The 18,509-nt window shown below is 41.3% G+C and overlaps 1 protein-coding gene across 2 annotated transcripts in view; it reads left to right on the forward strand.

Moving 5' to 3' along the window:
• Positions 1–18,509, forward strand: part of LOC149146937 (K(+) efflux antiporter 2, chloroplastic-like) — a 443,890-nt gene that overhangs the window by 338,685 nt on the left and 86,696 nt on the right. For both annotated transcript variants that reach the window (XM_089445962.1, XM_089445963.1), the window contains exons 17-19: positions 4,079–4,145; positions 4,231–4,407; positions 4,629–4,685. In XM_089445962.1, coding sequence (XP_089302088.1) covers positions 4,079–4,145; positions 4,231–4,407; positions 4,629–4,685 — 301 coding nt within the window. The remainder of the gene's footprint in view (positions 1–4,078; positions 4,146–4,230; positions 4,408–4,628; positions 4,686–18,509) is intronic.

Genomic DNA, 18,509 nt, shown 5'->3' on the forward strand with positions numbered 1-18,509 from the left:
GAGCCTCTAGTGCAGCATACAAGACAAAGTCTAGGCCAAAGTCAAAAGGATTGTTTTCTAGGGTAGAAAACAGTCACACGTGCGAGAAACAAAGCCTCTTCCTACGGTCATTATAACACTATCATCATAGTCACATAAGTTAGTTGGTTGGGAAATCTAAGTAGGCCTATAAGGCCCCTCACTCAAGCATAGAAGGAACTCTCTCAAGCAAAGAAGGAATATGTCAACATCACAAGGAAAACTGTCACACGTGCGAAGGTAAAGAGGTTGTCTCTGCTGTCATAACAACCCTCCCATTACAGTCATAAGAGTTCGTTGGTTGGTGAAGATTGAAGGGGTTTTGCCTGAGTCTAAGTTGACCAAAAATCTGTGTGTATTTTTATGTGTTGCTGGTCTGGTTATGTCCATATTTATTTTCAGCATGTGCTGAGAGTCCCATGTGTTTTAATCTGATAATTTAATTTCCAGAATTCTATATGTTGAATGTATGTTTATGGGAAAGGGCATTTAACTGAATGGGAGTGATAAGGTGAAATTAAGACTGGGTTGGGATTGTTGGAAACTTTTTTTAGTCATCAAATTTCAACATGGTATTAGAGCTATAGGCTAAAAATTGCAGTTTGAACAACGGATGGTGACAAAATTAGGGCACAATAACATTTATTCTAGTTGCAACAATTACATACATTAGACAATTTGCAAAGAGAGATTTCATCAATCAGAGGAACTTACAAAATAGCCATGCAATGTATCCATCCACATTCAAGAAGTAGCGCCAAGACAAGATAAAAAATCGGCTCCAAATATCATAGGGCATGCAAGATACTCCGAAAGCATTCTCATGCGTCTGCAATTGAATTAGACTGGCATGTATTCCATCTGCAAGGGCTAGAACAATGATGCAAGCCTTCCGTTGTCTCGCATGGTGAGACAAAACCCCATCTGGGCCTTGGATCAACTGCCAAGTGTGTGGTGCAAGTGTGTAGCCGGCTAGGCAAGGTAGTCTAGGTGCATCATCATCATCAAATAAGTCGGACATGAGAAAACAATGAATGGTGTTGAAGGATCCCATGTCATGGCTATTCGTTCTCTTCTATAGTGGAGGCCCACGACTCTCGACGCAAACCCTAGAAATGCCAATATGACTCTTTGGAGGGCTTGGACCCCGTATAGGGAGACCAAACCCCAAGATGAAGACCCACATGCAATCCTGTATAAGATCCAATGTGTCTCCTCACCTTCTAGCACAACAGTTCATTAATGCGATTGAGTAAATGAGGTTACAAATCGTGGAAGCAAGTGGACACTTCATAGTGGCATGCCCTTCCATGATGGGCTTTAAATGTACAGGTGTCCCCATGTGCAAGAAAGGGGTTAACCAAGGAACTTATTAGGCGTTTTTTGCCTCTAAGGCACTGATAGGACCATGGTACATCCTTCAAGTGGCAGGTGTCATGTGACATAATGATGGAATGGATTGGGGGCATCAGGGGAGGCTCCAAACCACATGCCATGGTACAAGGGTAACAATCATGAAGGAAGCCCACACATGGGTGTATAGATGAAGGAGGGAGGAATCGTTGTACATGAGCAACCCCGACCTTTATTTTTCCACCCTTGTTCATATGCCTTTTGCCTTTTATTGATTTTTCTTTTTTATACCTACCTCGTGCTCCAAGGAATGACAACATGATTTATAAGATATAATAATAATTACTGGGTTAAGGTTGGGCAGTTCATCGCCCAGCAAGGGTTGGGACAATCATGGGTTCCTTAATGATGGTGGGTTCTCATATATGGGCCCTAGGAACTAGGGCGATGGACATAATGATAGGGGGTAGAGCTCATGTTGGCCTTTGCCCTCATGCTAAATTTGTATGTCCTTGTGATCTTTTGCATTTTATGGTACATTTTCTATTGAGAGTGGTCAATCTATTCTTTTTACTTTTTTTTAGCTGCATCGACCCTCAAGGCATTGTTCCAGGTCCGACGCAAAGTGTGGACAAGGGGAGGGGGAGGCTAACTGCTTGTTGGCCCAATGGACAAATGTTGACCGTGATGGGAAATATGTGGAAAGGGGTTATAATGAGCAGAGGGGAGTGATGTATGTTGTGTTGAGAAGCAGGATCACACAACCAAAATTAAGATTTCCCATGTTGTACCACCCCTAAAGCTAGTAGCTCAATAAAGAAGATCTCACGGGACTAATATACAAGGTTAACCACCAAGTTGGCCAAGGGGACAAGAGTACAAACCAAGCCCATTCTTTCCGCCGAATCCCCCCCACCAATCCATTTCCGAAAGTGTTCATGATATGTAAGCAAAAAATACCCAACTACATAATGAAAGCCATACCTTCTGGGTTGGAAGGCCCACTTTCAAACATACGATCATGGCAGTTGGGCGAGGGTGCATAAAGGCTGGATCAAGTGGCGGAGATGATGGCACATTGAGCTATCTGGTGGCTGGAAGGGACTATTGGCTGAAGAAAATGTAGGAGAAAAAATTCCCCTACAGGTGTCACCCACTTGTGGTGGTGGGTAACAATGCCGATACTGTTATACAATACCTTATTGCAGAGAACCGAGAATTGATGCTATGAATGACCATGTCAATGCTTATACATACAATTGCAGAAGAACATAGTATAAAGGTGTGTGACGAAGCTATATATATCGCAGTGGTTTATTATATATAACTAGAGTATTGATGCTACACCATACAACTATATCAACAATATACATAATGCCGGGATCGAGGCATATCCATATGTCAGTGCTATGACATATCAGAGATGGCGCCGAGACATATTTAGAGCCAAGACCATCCGATGTCAAAAACTGTGTGATGCCATTTATCAGGAGACCATGTGATGCCAATATACAAAACAAATCCGAGACCATATGTAGCGTACGATGCAATGCCCAAACTTATCATACCTTTGTGCGATGCCCATGAGTGTAATACAATGCCTTAACTGAATACGATACCATGCCTTGACTGTAATGCGATGCCATGAGTTTAATACCCAGAATTTGCATCCATGAGACTATAGTCAAACCTCAGAGACCAATAGATATGTGAGCTCAAAATATGAATTATACAGGCCTTTGCAAAATGCGAAAACACCAAGAATGTAATTATCACGGAGTTGCTGTGCGATGCTAGATATATAGTCGCTCCAAAGGATAATCATAATGTGTGGCTGAGTTGCGAACCACTGTTACAGGTGCAGGCCACAATCTTGATCCATAACTAAGGGCGATGCCACCAGTGCTTTTTAGGTTAACCGGGCATCACATAAGGGGATTTGCTTAGTTTTTTCCTGATTGACCTCACATTTGTTTAGCATTGATAAAATATGTGTGGCATTTGCATTGATGTTTATGGGATTGTATGAAACTAATACATTTGGGTTGTACTTCTAAAAGTTAAGGTGGTTTCTTCATTAAAGGTCTTGCAAAGTGACCATTGTGGGGTGTCATGTATTGATTTGAGAATGTTTCGTTCCATAGCATCCCAATTATGCTGCTAATTGAAAAACTAGTAACAAATGACTATGAAACTGACTTGAAGGTAAGCAGACTATTGAGTACCGGGGGGCACTGGTGTTTTGTTTGCAATTGATTCATGACAGCAGTGAAATTTATGGGATGCAACCAGTAGTGTCTGTTGGCATCTTCTCAGTGATAGTTTGCTTGTTTTAAGCCCAAATCAGTTATGATCGGAGGCAGATGTGGTGCTATGTCAGGGTATAGAAAATTCAAAAGACAGCTAATTCCAGAATGAGATGCTGTGTATATGAATATAGGATAGTTGTTTACCCCAGTAATATCTGGATAGATGCTATGTTGTTTTCTATTATATGCCCTATATGGTGGGGATGAAGCGCTTTTCATTATATGGCTTGGGTAAGATACCGTATCATTGAAGGTGTATTATATGTAGTCTTTGATTCTGGATATTGAAAACTGGTGAAAAAGCTATGCTTGATATTCTTACATTTCATTTATCTTTTTCATGTTGTTAACTTTTGCACAAAATTATATCATTCTAACTGGAAGTGTGGATTATTCAGTGAACGTGTTGCAGCAGGACGTGCTCTTGATCTTCCTGTGTACTTTGGGGATGCAGGCAGTAGAGAGGTAAGTTGCATGATGTCTTTTTACTTCTATATTTGGCTAGATTGTATCCTGTGATACTCTAGTTATATATTACTTCAATGCTTAGGTACTTCACAAAGTGGGGGCAGAGAGAGCAGCAGCTGCTGCAGTAACTTTGGATACACCTGGTGCCAATTTTCGTACTGTTTGGGCTCTCAGCAAGTATTTCCCAAATGTGAAAACATTTGTCCGTGCACATGATGTAGACCATGGTATTAATCTCGAGAAAGCTGGTGCCACAGCGGTATATCCTTATAAGAACTCTAGATTGTTGATTGTTTATTAGCATTTTAAAGCCTTTTTTCATTGTTTACAATGTTCTTTTCTATATTTTGTTTGCATGTTGTCATTGGAATTTCTAACTGTTGTGCTGCAAAATGTAAATCAAGAAGTGTTATTTAGATTAGGAGTCTTTTTAACCATGCATGGAATTTACCAGATCTTTTCAAATTTTAATACTGTCAGGTTGTGCCTGAAACCTTGGAGCCAAGCCTTCAGTTAGCAGCTGCCCTCCTGGCACAGGTACAAATGCATTCTGAAAATATTTATTGTTACATGTACAGTGGCTATCTTTTCCATGGAAGTAAGGAAAAAGGTTATAGATTTCCTTGTCGTAGAAACAGATGTGCATGTATAGTTTTAGCGGATCTAATTTAGGTTATTAGTAGGGAGTATTAGAGACAATGAAGATCTCTTGTAATGGTAGGCTTGGTTACTTAATATGATTATGATCGATGAGGAAAACTTTAGATGTGTTTTAAGAATGTATAGCATTTTCTGTAAGGGACAATTCAAGGACGATAGCAAAGTTAGCCCTATGTAGAGAAAGAGAAGGTGTGGATGAAGAAGTATACCAATATTTAATTACATTGTGTTTTTGGGTGAACTGTAGTGTTATATTAATAGTACAAAAAGGTCATGAAAGTTTTCCAGAGAGGACAACTCTTCAGATCCTTCTGAGCAAGAATCATTTTTATGAAGTACGGACCTGTATCATGGAGATACCCAAGGCCTGTCACAGTGGACACATGATTATAAGGGCACTCCCTTAAATGACTACCAACAGATACTTGTTAAACTAAGAGGGAACAAAGGGTGATGAATCCTCAAAAGGGTATTGGTCTCCCTTTTTTCCACTCTTTTTTCCTTTCCTTTTCTCAGTGTTTACCCACCCCCAACTGATTGGTCCCACACAGGAGTGTAATCTATAGGGTGCCAATTGGAAAGAGGAGGCTTGGTTATTTAGTGTGATTATGATGGATGAGGAAAACTTTACCTATGTTTCAAGAATGTATAGCATTTTCTGTAAGGGACAATTCAAGGACAATAGCAAAGTTAGCCCTATGTAGAGAAAGAGACGACGTGGATGAAGAAGTATACCAATATTTAATTACTTTGTGTTTTTGGGTGAACTGTAGTGTTCTATTGATAGTACAAAAGGTCATGAAAGTTTTCCAGAGAGGACAACTGTTAAGATCCTTCTGAGCAAGAATCATTATTATGAAGTACACACCTGTATCATGGAGATATCCAAGGTCTGTCATGGTGGACACATGATTATAAGGGCACTCCCTTAAATGACTACCAACAGATACTTGTTAAACTAAGAGGGAACAAAGGGTGATGAATCCTCAAAAGGGGATTGGTCTCCCTTGTTTGCACTCTTTCTTCCTTTCCTTTTCTCAATGTTTACCCACCCCCACTGATTGGTCCACACACGAGTGTAATCTATAGAGTGCCAATTGGAAAGAAATCAAATTGTGAGCTGCTTCTGAGCTGGGCTGAGGAGACAGATCCCATCTGACTTGACTTATCAGATTGATGTGGTTGCTTCATTGCCCCAGATAAGTTTTCAATTGTTTTAACAGCTGATAGGAGGTTTCAACTAAAGTCTTGTCCACTTACCCACATCCTGTGGTAAGATCAAGCACATCGACCAGCTCTACTAGGCATGAATGGGTGGCCTGGTCTGGTGCAATGGCTCGCTTGCTTTTCTGCAATCTGGTTATCAACGAATTCTGAAGACTTCTTGGTGTGCTACCTGTTAGGTTTGGATATATGGCCTTTTTTCCTCAATGGATCACGAGATGCCCTGTTTGCTGACAAGTCTTTCCCCTCCATTGCCACTATTATCGCAAGCACCTATGGATTGAAGGGTTGACCTAGGACATGTCACCTACCCTTCGGGGCTGGAAACAACTAATAGGGTTGACCATCTAGTCATCCCTAACACAAGTAGGGAACACTTTTGTGGGACTTGGGCTAATTAGATATTTGAAGGTGATCTCAGTTTGAAATTTTATTATGTCTTGATCTTATGTGTGGTCCATTATGATGAATCTATGGTCATTGTCTCTAATGATTGGTGGCTTTCACTTGATCCTTAGATGGTTTTGCCAGGTGGTTCTTCACACAACAACAAAGACCTTTGGGGGCACATTACATCACTCTACTATACAACTTGTTAAAATTTGGGTACCAGAGGACAAGTGGTTCCCTAAGGCTTTGATATTTGGCCTAGGGGAAAGTGTCCAAATTTATTTGTACTTTTCTCCTAAAGTGACTTTATAAGCGGTAAAGTCAATTTAATTTAAAAGTGACTTTATAAGTGGTAAAGTTACATTCTAACTTAAAACTGACTTTATAATTGGTAAAGTTACATTTTAATTTAAAGGTGACTTTATTAAAGTCAATGAAGAATTAAAAAGTGAAAAAGTGACTATGGAAATAAAAGGCTAAGTGGGTCTTTATTTAAGTGGATGAGTTAAAAAATAGAAAGTGAGAATTAAATGCACATTTATTCTCATCCCTAGATCTAAATGAATCTTAACCATTTGATCTTAGGGTAACCCAAAAGGTCACTTAGAGAGTAAAAGGAGAAGATAAGAGAAAAATATCAATTCATTCTTTCATGAGCATTTGAGAGAAAGAGAAGAGAGAGCAAGGAGAAAATTTCTGAGCAGTGAGGAAGTGAATGAGAGCAGCAATGTAATATCCCTAATTAGCCATGGTTAATTGGAATATTCGATTTTGTTTAATTTTTGCCTTCTATAGCTATTTGTAAATAAAAAAAGTGAGGAAGGGGGACAACTCACTTTAGAATAAAAAGTCATTTCCTAGTAGCACAACGTTGTGACTTAAAGGGGAGCCAAGGGGACCAAAGGGGGACGCAGAAATGGAGCCCACACAGACACATGGAGGGACTGCGCAGGAGGGAAGAAACACGTGGCAAGAGAGGAATCACGTAGGAGGAGGTGAGCCTTGGGATTGAGAGAGGCAAAGGCTATAAAGGAGAGAGGAGCCCCCTCATTTTGGATCATTCAGTTATGAGCATTTGTGATAGTCATTTCGACTTAGAGCACGCTGGTTGTTTAGCTAGTATGCAACACTATTTAGTGCATTGAGTGTCTCCGTTCGAAGATCTCACCCTTAGCCCCAGGGGACTTCGAGTGCCTGTTCGGGCAAGGTACTTCCATTAGCATTCCAGTAGTAGTTTCATCAGTATTCCAGCAGTTGTTTCATCAGCGTTTGGAGGACTGCACAACACTGAGAGGGGGACGCAGTTTTTTCTGACAAGAGTCTGGCTTGAGGGTTTGCAGTAGGATTTGTGCTGAGAGATTGAGCAGGGGATTAGCCCTTGCATATTGGAGAGTTTTGGCAGAGGCTTTAGGCAGATTTCTGGAGGGTTTCATTCAATAGCAGCGCAAAACATTGAGGGATTGCGCAGAACCCCAAGGGGGTGATTTTCTGGGGTTGGCCATTTTAGAAAAGCTTCCTGGGTTTTTCTGGGTTTCTTGAGTAAAGTCCGATTCCGGAGTTTTAGCCTTTTCTGAGGAGGGGAGAAGCCCCAAATCCTCACTTGATTCCTAGCAGCAGCAGCAGCACGACAGTTTTCCAACAGCTTGGACGCAGTTTAGAGAGGGGCCATTCCTTTGCTATTCTAAGTGTATTTCTTCACTTGCCTTGTGCAAGTCGAGGTGCCATCTTTCTGATCACCTCCTGTACTCATTCTATGACTCAGTATAATAAAATGGCTTAGTATTTCTCTCTGCATTTCTTGAGTATCTGTTATGGTTATATTGTTATATGCTGCAACATTGTTATTTTTATCTCTTTGAGCATTCTTGGCCATTATACCACTTGTGTGTTTTCTCCTATACTCTTTGACAAAGTTTGGAAAGGGCTAGGTAGCCTCCGGATCTCATCCTCTTTTCAAAGGCGACATATCTGGTAAATGCCCTCCCAGTGCATCTCTGGTTAGAGTTTGTTTGTGTTGAGGAATATTCCTGATAAGGGATATTACAAGCAAGAAGACATTTTAGCGAATATAGGTAGCAACATTTATTGGTACACATCCAAAGGCAAAATCGTATAGTAGGAGAAAGACACAGAAATCGAGGAAGAGGGACATCAGCAAGGGCACAAATTTCGAGGTAGTCGTACTGCTGAAATCCATATGGTCCATACAAAAGGTTTTGGGCACAATTTTCAAGGCAGGCCATACAACATTTAATGTTGTTTTATTGTTGGGAAAATTTTTGATTTGGTTGTTCCCTGATTGGCACGATTTTTGAGGTGGAGTTTAAGCACAAAAATCGAGATAAGTTGTAATTTGTGGTTGCTGGAATTTTTATTGTGTATTTCAGTTTCTTTGTAAAAGCATTTTCAGAAATAAGGAAGAGCTCTCAAACTGGTTTTCCCCAAGAGTTGTAGGGGGTTTTTCCAGGGTCACATTGACAAAAAATCATTGTGTTATTTTCTGTGTGTCGCTATCATAATTTTGCTGTGTTTTATTTCTGCAATTTTAGCAGTTGTGAAATCTCTAAATTTGTGTTTTCAAAAAATATTGTCATTTCCAGATTTTAGAATTTTTATTGTGCTTGGATTTAAAACTAAATGCATGGAGTGATAAGGAAAACTGATAACCGGAGTGGGGTTTGAAATTTCTTCATGGTGTCAGAGTTTGGTTGTTTGAAAAGTGCAGTTTGGGACATCAAAGTGAAAAATTACAACAAACTGATTTTTACACAGAAAACATAAACCTTTACCACAGATTTGAAAATTTCAGTTTGGTAGGACAGTGAAACATGTCTTTGGGTTTGAGAGTTGAAGACAGGTTGGATGGGCAGAACAACTACAGTGCATTGAAGGAGAGAATCCAGAGCATCTTTGAGGAAGCAAAAGCCTGGGGCATTATGGTAAATACCACACAGTATCCAGTAGCAGTACATGTTGACTCTGTATAGTTGGCAGAGTTTAACAAAAAGAATGCTAAAGCAAAAAGATTGATTTTGGAAGGAGTCAAAGATCATGTCATTCCTCATGTGAGAGGAAAGACTTATGCACATGAATGTGGACAGCCTTGACTAGTCTTTACGAGAGCTCAACTGAAAACAGAAAAATGGTCCTAAAGGAGAAACTGAAGGCCATTAAAATGGCTAAGACTGACAGTGCTACAACATACCTCACAAAGATCACTTCAGTGAGAGATGAGTTGGTAGCCGTAGGTGAGATCATTGCACCCACTAAGTTGGTGAGGATTGCTTTGAATGGTCTTCCCAAGACTTGGGAGAATTTTGTGGATGACATTGTTGCATGGGAAAAAATCCCCGTATGGGAGAGGTTGTGGGATGATTGCATTCAAAATGAGAACATAAGGAACCATCTTGGGGTAGCTAAACAGGTGGAGGAGGATGACAATGTGGCATTGTTAGCAAGAGGCAAGAAGGACAGAGAAAAGAAGCAAGCTTCCAACCAATGTTTTAAGACTCCGACTCCGACTCCGACTCCGACTCGGTCGAGGATCGACTCCGACTCCGACTCCGAAACGGTAATGACTCGGCCGGCTCGATTTCAATGACTCGGTCGTTGTAAAAAATACATTAAATATTTTTTTTTTTATAAAAAAACATAATTTAAAGATTTTAAACATAATTTTAAAGATACCAAACATTATGTTCAAACTTCAATCTTCAGGACCTAGGTATCAATAGTCTGAATAAGCAGACTAGTAATAAATGAACTATATTGTTATCACTATCCGATTTTTCAAAGCTCTCATGCCTCTTGTTCTCTAGGCATTAATGCTCTGGATATGCACAATGCTTTGATACCAAAAATTTTAAAAATTGATCTATATTCATAACAATACCGGATTTAAGCGGTTGTAATACCAAACTAAGATCACTCACACATTATAAACTAGATAAACAAAAGATTTGATACCCTAAATTATATGATCAAAATTGATACCAGGTTATTCAATCCCTACAGCTTCTGACACAAAATTATGAACTCACGGAACTGGATATTTACAGCTGTGGTAACCATTTGGGTCAATGTGCAAAACTGGATGCATACAATTCTGTAGCCTGTTTCATAGTTTAATACTATGTCACCTCCGGGGGCAATGAAAATTGAAGAGTTCACTAGTGCAAAAAAGCATAATAAAATTCGCTATTAAGTTCGGGAAAGACAGATAAGTGAATTTTATTAGTTCATAGACTCAAGACTGAATACATACATTTTTTTCCCAAGGAAAGTAATTAAATCGCAGTTTGATGTGATGCTGGGCGTTTTTTTGTGACTCGGTCAACTGAACCGTTTCCATGGCTAGGTCATAACTTGGGCCAATAACTCGGATCAACCAGGCCGTTTCGGTTTCGAAACGGCCGTTTCTTAAAACAATGCTTCCAACATTGGAGGCAAGGGCAAGGTAAAGGCAAGAAGCAAAACAAGGAGAAGGACTATTCCAAAGTCAAATGTTGGAATTGTCAAAAGTTGGGACACTATGCTGTTGTGTGTCTGGAGAAGAAGAATAAGAAAGGGAGAGACAAACCCATGGCAACTTCTGCAAAGATAGAGACCTTCTCAGAGAGCTTTGATCGGGAGTTTGGGTTCATAGCTTGTGAGACCACTAGTGCAGGATCACCTGCCATATAGGTTCAGAGGGATTGTGCACTCTCCACTACTAGCAGAGCATCTTCTAGCATTTCGTATGTTGACAGTGGCGCTTCCCGCCACATGACAAGAGTCAAAGAGTACTTCTTAGAGCTTTCAGATGATGATACTGATATGGAGGTAGTGCTTGGTAATGACAACATGGTTAGAGTAGTCGGGGTGGGGACATTGACATTTGATAGGGGACCCAAACCTCCCTTGAAAGTGTCAGATGTTTTATATGTGCCTGGAATGAAGAACCTCATATCCGTCTCAACACTTGAGGATAGAGGGTATGATGTGTTGTTCAGGAGAGGGAAGGTGCTTATATATCTAGGGGTACTCCAGCTTCTTCAGCGAGAGTGATTGGTGTGCGCCATGCTAAGGTGTACAAGTTCTCATTCTAGCCCCTGATGGCATTGAGTAGCAGCACTTGAGACAGGACCAACAACAAATCTAGCAATTCAGAGTTGTGGGAGATTGGGCACCGCAGGATGGGGCACATGTATCATGGGGCCTTGAGTACATTGCTGGAGATCACCACTGGTGTGCCAGATTTCAGTTCTGATCACCTTGATGTATGCTGAGGATGTGATATGGGCAGTGTTGCGGGGGAGCGCCCCCCCCCGAACCCGCTCCCGAATCGCGCTCCGGGCGGGAGCGGTTCAGGAGTGGTTCGGGAGCGCGCTCCCTTAAAAAAATTTGCGCTCCCTGGTCTGTTAGGGAGCGACACAGGGAGCGATCGCTCCGGCGCTCCTGGAGCAATTTTTAATGCCCGGGAGCGATCGCTCCCTGATCGCTCCCGGACATTAAAAATCGCTCCAGGAGCGATTCGAGCCAGGTCGGGAGTGGTTCGGCGGAAAAAAAAATCCGCCGGACCCGAAAAAAAAAAAAATTTAGAATTTTTTTTTAGTTTTATAAGCCCAATGGGCCAAAAAAATTCATTATAACTTCATTGAGCTTGAGTTTGGAGCTGGAGCAAGAGCAAAGGAGCGAAGAGCAAGTGCTGAGGAGCGAGGAGCAAGTGCCAAGGAGCGAGGAGCAAGCCTGCAGAGGTAAGTAACTTAGTAATTTAGTTAGTTTAGCTGGTTAGGTAGTTAATTTAGTTAATTTAATTTAGTTGTTTGAGTTTAAAGATCATGTATTTAAATTAAATTAATTAATCCCAATAAATTAAATTAATTTGCAGATTCAAGAATCAAAACCCTACAAACATCAAACACCATGGACCTGGCTATATTTATTGGCATTTTCCTCTTCTTGGTCCCTTTTATGGTTATTATGGTGCTGGAGAGTAGGAAACGAAGGGGGCCCCAAACTGAAGAGGGGGATGAAGAAGCCGGAGAAAGTCAAATGGGTGAAAACCCCAATGAGGAGGAGTTGGAGGAGGGTGAACATGACCCTCAAAAAACTAAACAAGACCAAACTCCGTTGTGGAAATATGTTCACAGGGCTGAAACAGGGAGAGGGGGTGGAACCACTAAATTTCATTGCCCCCATTGCAACACTGATTACACAGGTTCATACACCCGTGCTAGAAGACACCTCTGCGGGAAAAGGCCATGGGATGGAGAGAAACAAATAGGAATCAAAACTTGTACAGCGGTGTCAACAGCAGATAGAGCCAAATACATAAGGGAAGAGGAGGAAGCCCAATACTGAACAAAAAAATCAAGGGGTTTCTTTGAACCAAGCTCACAATCACAAAGAACTCCTTCAGCATCCTCCCAAGGTAGTGGATATGGACATGGAGGCACAGGGTCATCATCTTTAAGGCATAGAACCATATCAGATTTCCTTGATGAGGGGTGTAGGAATGATGTGGATTCAAAGGTTTACAGGTTTCTCTATGCATGTGGGATACCATTCAATGTTCTACGCTCACCTTATTGGCACGAAATGGTTTCTGCCATAAATGATGCCCCTAAAGGATACAAGAGCCCTGGGTATGACAAGGCAAAAACCGTTGGCCTTGATCATGAAAAAGCAAAAATATTACATTCTTTGAATAAAATGACAAGTTCTTGGACTGACAGTGGGGTGTCCATTGTATCTGATGGATGGACAAATGTAAAAGGCAAGCCATTGATAAGTGTTCTTGCTGTGTCTGTTAGTGGTCCCATCTTTCTAGCTGCACATGATTACTCAGACAAGTTCAAGACCGCCATCAACATTGCAGAAGCATTACTTGAAACAATTGAGCGTATTGGCCCATACAATGTCATCCAAGTCATCACTGATAATGCTCCTAATTGTAAGGCAACGGGAGCAATTATTGAGGATAAATACCCGAACACATTTTGGTCTGGATGTTTGGTTCACACATTGAACCTTCTGTTGCATGATATTGTCAAAAACAAAAATGAACAATACCAATGGATTGGTAATTTGTACAAGGAAAACAAATGATAAAATTTATTACAAATCATAGCAATACCCATGGCCTTTTCCGCAGTCACTCGAGATTGGAGTTGCTGAAGATTGCGAGGACTAGATTTGGTAGCTATTACCTCACCTTCAGGCGCCTTTTGAAGCTAAGAGAGGCATTAGCTAGCATGGTATCAAGTCCACATTGGCAGGTGTTAAAGGAAAGGGCTACAAATGTAGCTGACATGGCAGGTTTTGAAATGGTGGAGGAGGCCGCTCTTGATGGGCAGTTTTGGACAAGTGTGAGGCAGGTATTGGATTTCACCAAGCCAATTTATCACATGATTCGGTTTGCAGATACAGACAAACCAGTGATTGGCGAGGTGTATGAGCAAATGGATACCATGTTGGGGGAAATAAAAGACATTGTTCATAATAGAGATCCCAACTTGTACAAACTGATTCATGATTGTGTGTGTGAACGGTGGAATAGGCTTAACCTTCCACTACATTGCTTGGCGTATATCCTTACGCCAAAATACTACTCTACATCTTGGTTGGGCCAACCTGCAGCAGAGGGTGGGGTTAGGACCAAACCCCATTTAGATCAAGAGGTAACTAAAGGATATTTGGAAGCATTAGAAAAGTTGGTTCCTGACAGGGAGGAATGTGCAGCTGTGCGCCTTGAAATAGGCAGATACTTCAGTGGCACTGGTTTGTATGGTAACTTCCATGCAATGGACGACAAAGATAAATTTGATTCTCTCACATGGTGGGAAACATATGGCGGCCACGGACTTTTGCCAAAATTGGAAAAAAAAGTTCTTTCACAGGTTGTAAATTCTTCTTCTGCAGAGAGGTGTTGGAGCACCTAAAGTTATATACATAATGTGAAAAGAAACAGACTCAATGAAAACCGAGCAAAAAGCTTGGTTATGTGCACTACAACTTGAGGTTGTTGAGTCATTACTATGATTGGGCTAATGAGGATCCCACATATAAAATTTGGGACAATCACCCAGAGGATGACAATTTGGAGGATGGCATTGTACATATTGAAGAACTAGAAGAGGAACTTGTAAGGGATGAAAATGAAGTAGCAGCCATGCCACCTCCACCTCCACCTCCACCATCCAGTAGTAGTGCTCGAGGTCTGAGTCTTGTTCCTTTGCTGTCGCCACCTCCATCTACACCCTCGCGTGGAGGTTCTAGTTCTGGTCGTCGGTCTGTGCGGGAGACTCCTAGAAGACCACCACGACCTGCTTATACTCCTGGAGACTCTCGTGGCAAGGGCCACATGTAGATTTACAGTTTACTTGTCTTTTTTAGTTTCTATTAGACTTTAGTTTTCATAACTGTTGAGTTTTGAGTCCTTGACTCTTGACTCTTGACTCTTTCATATCATTATGATATTTTTTGTAAACATTATATCACTGTGACAATGAAAATTTGAAGTTTGAAGTTGGGCCTTGGCAATTATAACTCATTGGTAATGATTGTGAATTATGAATATGATGCTTTGTGAAAGACTAAAGTTGTTTCATTTCATCTCATTATTCATGTTTCATTTTATAAATTTTTAACATTTCATATCATGTTAACAGTTAGAAGTTAGGACTTAGAAATATCTTCGATATCACTTCTTGTAATGGTTAAACTTAGCTTACATGTACAACTTTGGTGATCAATGATGATAAATGTTATTGAATTTTCAATTCTGAAAGCTTGAAGTTGAAACTTTAATATTGAATTTGATGAATCATGATTTATAAGACTCAATATGTTGCAGTTGTAATATGTATTTTACTAACTTGTGGACATGGTTGATGACGATTATAATTTCTAGATGATTGACGTGATATGGTTCAATGATCAATCTATGTTTTTTTTTATGTTTTTTATGTCCAATTCATCATTCTACATGTTTTTGTTGACATATATGTATCAAAAATTAAAAAATATAAAAAATATATATATTTTTAAAAAATCGCTCCCGGATTCGCTCCCAAACCGGGAGCTTCTGAAAATGGTCGCTCCCGCTCCTGTTTTCGCTCCCGCTCCCCGCTCCCGCTTCCCGCTCCCGCTCCCGCTCCCAAGTAACATGGGATATGGGGAAGTCTGCCAGATCCCCTTTTCCCAACAGTGACAACAGAGCGACCAGGATCCTTGACTTGATTCATACCGATGTGAGTGGTCGGATGTCTCATGTATCCTTGAGTGGTTATGAGTACTATGTTTTATTCATTAATGACCACTCCACGAACACCTGGATTTATTTCTTGAAGACCAAGAGTGAGGTCTTCAAGCGGTTTCAAGAGCTCAAAGCTCTTGTGGAAACCCGGATTGGTAGGAAGATCAAGGTCCTCAGGCCAGACAATGGAGGGGAGTATACCCTTAGTGAGTTTGTTGATTTTTATGCTGAGGCAGGCATTAGGAGGGAGTTCACAGTTCCTTATAACCCCCAACAGAATGGGGTTGCGGAGAGGAAGAATTGTTCCATTGTAGGGGCTGCCAAAGCCATGCTTCATGATTAGGGGTTACGTTTACTTTTGCGGGTAGAGGCATGCAACATTGCTGTGTACTTGCAGAACATGAATCCACGTCGTGCCTTGGGGAATGTGACTTCGGAGGAGGCTTTTTGTAGGAAAAAGATTGATGTTGGGCACTTTCGTATGTTTGGGTGCCTTACATATTCCTTTGTCCCCAAGGAGAACAGGACCAAGCTAGAGCCCACTGTAGACAAGGGCATCTGTGTGGGTTATAGTGAGACCTCGAAAGCTTATCAGATTTATATTCCTGCGCAGAGGAAAGTGGTTTTCAGGTGGGATGTGAAGTTCGAGGAGAGAGCTTTCAGTAGGTCACGAGAGTTAGAGTATCCAGAGTCATGAGACCCTCAGGAGCAGTTGAGTTAGTCACAGGGATCCAGTGGTCAGGGATCAGCAGGTAGATCGATTACAGTGTCAGGTCCATCAGTGAGCAGTGGCTCTTAGAGTTAGGTGGGTCATTCTTCGGGCAGCATGCAGGGCAGTTCACAGGGTAGTCCACTAATGGACAGTTCACACAGTACTTCAGAATCTACAGGCACAAATTCAGGCATGAGGTCAGATGGCAGGCCTTTAGGAGTTTAGGCTTCTGATATTGATGAGGAATCTTCACTCCAGTGGGAGAAGTATGCTCAAGGAAGAGGAAGTGCAAGTGGCTTCAAGATACCTTGCGCAAGGCCACATCGGTTGCTGGGCCAAAGTGACAGGTTGGAGAGAGTAAACTATCTAAGCGGTTCTGTAGTTACATGGCATTGGTAACAAGCATTGTTGACTCCGAACCTTCTAGTTATGAGGGGGGAACCAGCTAGTAGGTCTGTAGAGAGGCCATGGTGGAGGAGTATTCTTCTATTATGAACGATGTTTGGGAGGTAGTGCTGAGGCCTTAAGGTAAATCAATTGTTACTTCTAGATGGCTCTACAAGATAAAGCATGCTGCAGATGGTAGCATCGAGAAGTTCAAGGTGCGATTTGTGGCGAGAGGGTTCTCACAGGTAGAGGGAGTTGACTATGAGGAGACCTTCGCTCCATTATATCGATTGCAGCAGAGATGGGTTGGAAGATCCACCAGAGGGATGTGAAGACCACATTTCTCAATGGCTTCATTTAGGAGGAGGTTTATATTGAGCAGACACGAGGCTTTGAGGTGCATGGGAAGGAGTGCCATGTATGCAGATTGAAAAAGGCATTCTATGGCCTGAAGCAAGCTCCTAGAGCTTGGTACTCGAGGATTGATACAAACTTGCAGTAGTTGGGTTTCACAAAGAGTGAGGCTGATCTGAACCTATAATTCATTGTGGTTGGTGAGGAGCCTCTCATTCTGGTGTTGTATGTTGATGACTTGATCATCATTGGTGCAGAGAGGCTCATTGAGGGTTGCAAGAGAGATCTTGCTTCAGAGTTTGAGATGAAGGATATTGGCTTGATGCATTATTTCTGGGATTGGAGTTGTGGCAGGAGGAGGGGCATTTCTTCCTAGGACAAGGGAAGTACATTGTGGATATTCTTAGTAGATTTCACATTGAGGACTGCAAACCCATGTCTACACCTATGATCACTAATTGCTAGAAGCTTCACGCTTCTGATTCCGAGTTGGTGGATCCTACTCTATACAAACAGTTGATTGGTTGTTTGACGTATTTGGTCAACACTCGACCAGATATATGTTTTGCAGTTAACACTATGAGTCAGTTCACGTGTGAGCCCAGGAGAGTGCACTGGGTGGCTGCAAAACACATTCTTCATTACTAGCAGGGGACTGTGGATTTTGGTTTGGATTATAGATAGGGTGATGGAGTGAGACTGGCAGGGTACACAGATTCAGATTGGGCAGGTTGTGGATCAGCTGGAAACAACAGTCAGTTGCATTGAGCTCAGCTGAGGCAGAGTATATGGCTGCTAGTTTGGCTAGTTGTGAGGCCATATGGCTTTGCAAGATGTTGTTTGGTCTATTTGGTCAGGCATTGAGACCTTCAGTAATATACTGTGATAATCAGAGTTGCATAAAACTCATGGAGAATCCAGTTTTTCATGACAGGTCAAAGCATATTGAGATCATGTATCACTTCATTAGAGACTATGTCCAAAAGGGAGCTGTCAAGCTTGAGTACATTTCCACAAGCCATACCAAGGGGCAACCATCTCTACTTCAAAGACAATATGGGAGTGGCGAGGAACACTTTCCTCTGTAAGAGGGAGTGTTAAAATTTGGGTACCAGAGGACAAGTGGTTCCCTAAGGCTTTGATATTTGGCCTAGGGAAAAGTGTCCAAATTTATTTGTACTTTTCTCCTAAAGTGACTTTATAAGTGGTAAAGCCAATTTAATTTAGAAGCGACTTTATAAGTTGTAAAGTTGCATTCTAATTTAAAGGTGATTTTATAAGTGGTAAAATTACATTTAATTTAAGGGTGACTTTATTAAAGTCAATGAAGAATTAAAAAGTGAAAAGGTGACTATGGAAATAAAAGGCTAAGTGGGCCTTTATTTAAGTGGGTGAG

The sequence above is a fragment of the Pinus tabuliformis genome, chromosome 9 (genome assembly GCF_031772625.1).
Source record: "Pinus tabuliformis cultivar Carrire ecotype Pingquan chromosome 9, CPIR1, whole genome shotgun sequence".
In the NCBI taxonomy this organism is placed as follows: Eukaryota; Viridiplantae; Streptophyta; class Pinopsida; order Pinales; family Pinaceae; genus Pinus; species Pinus tabuliformis.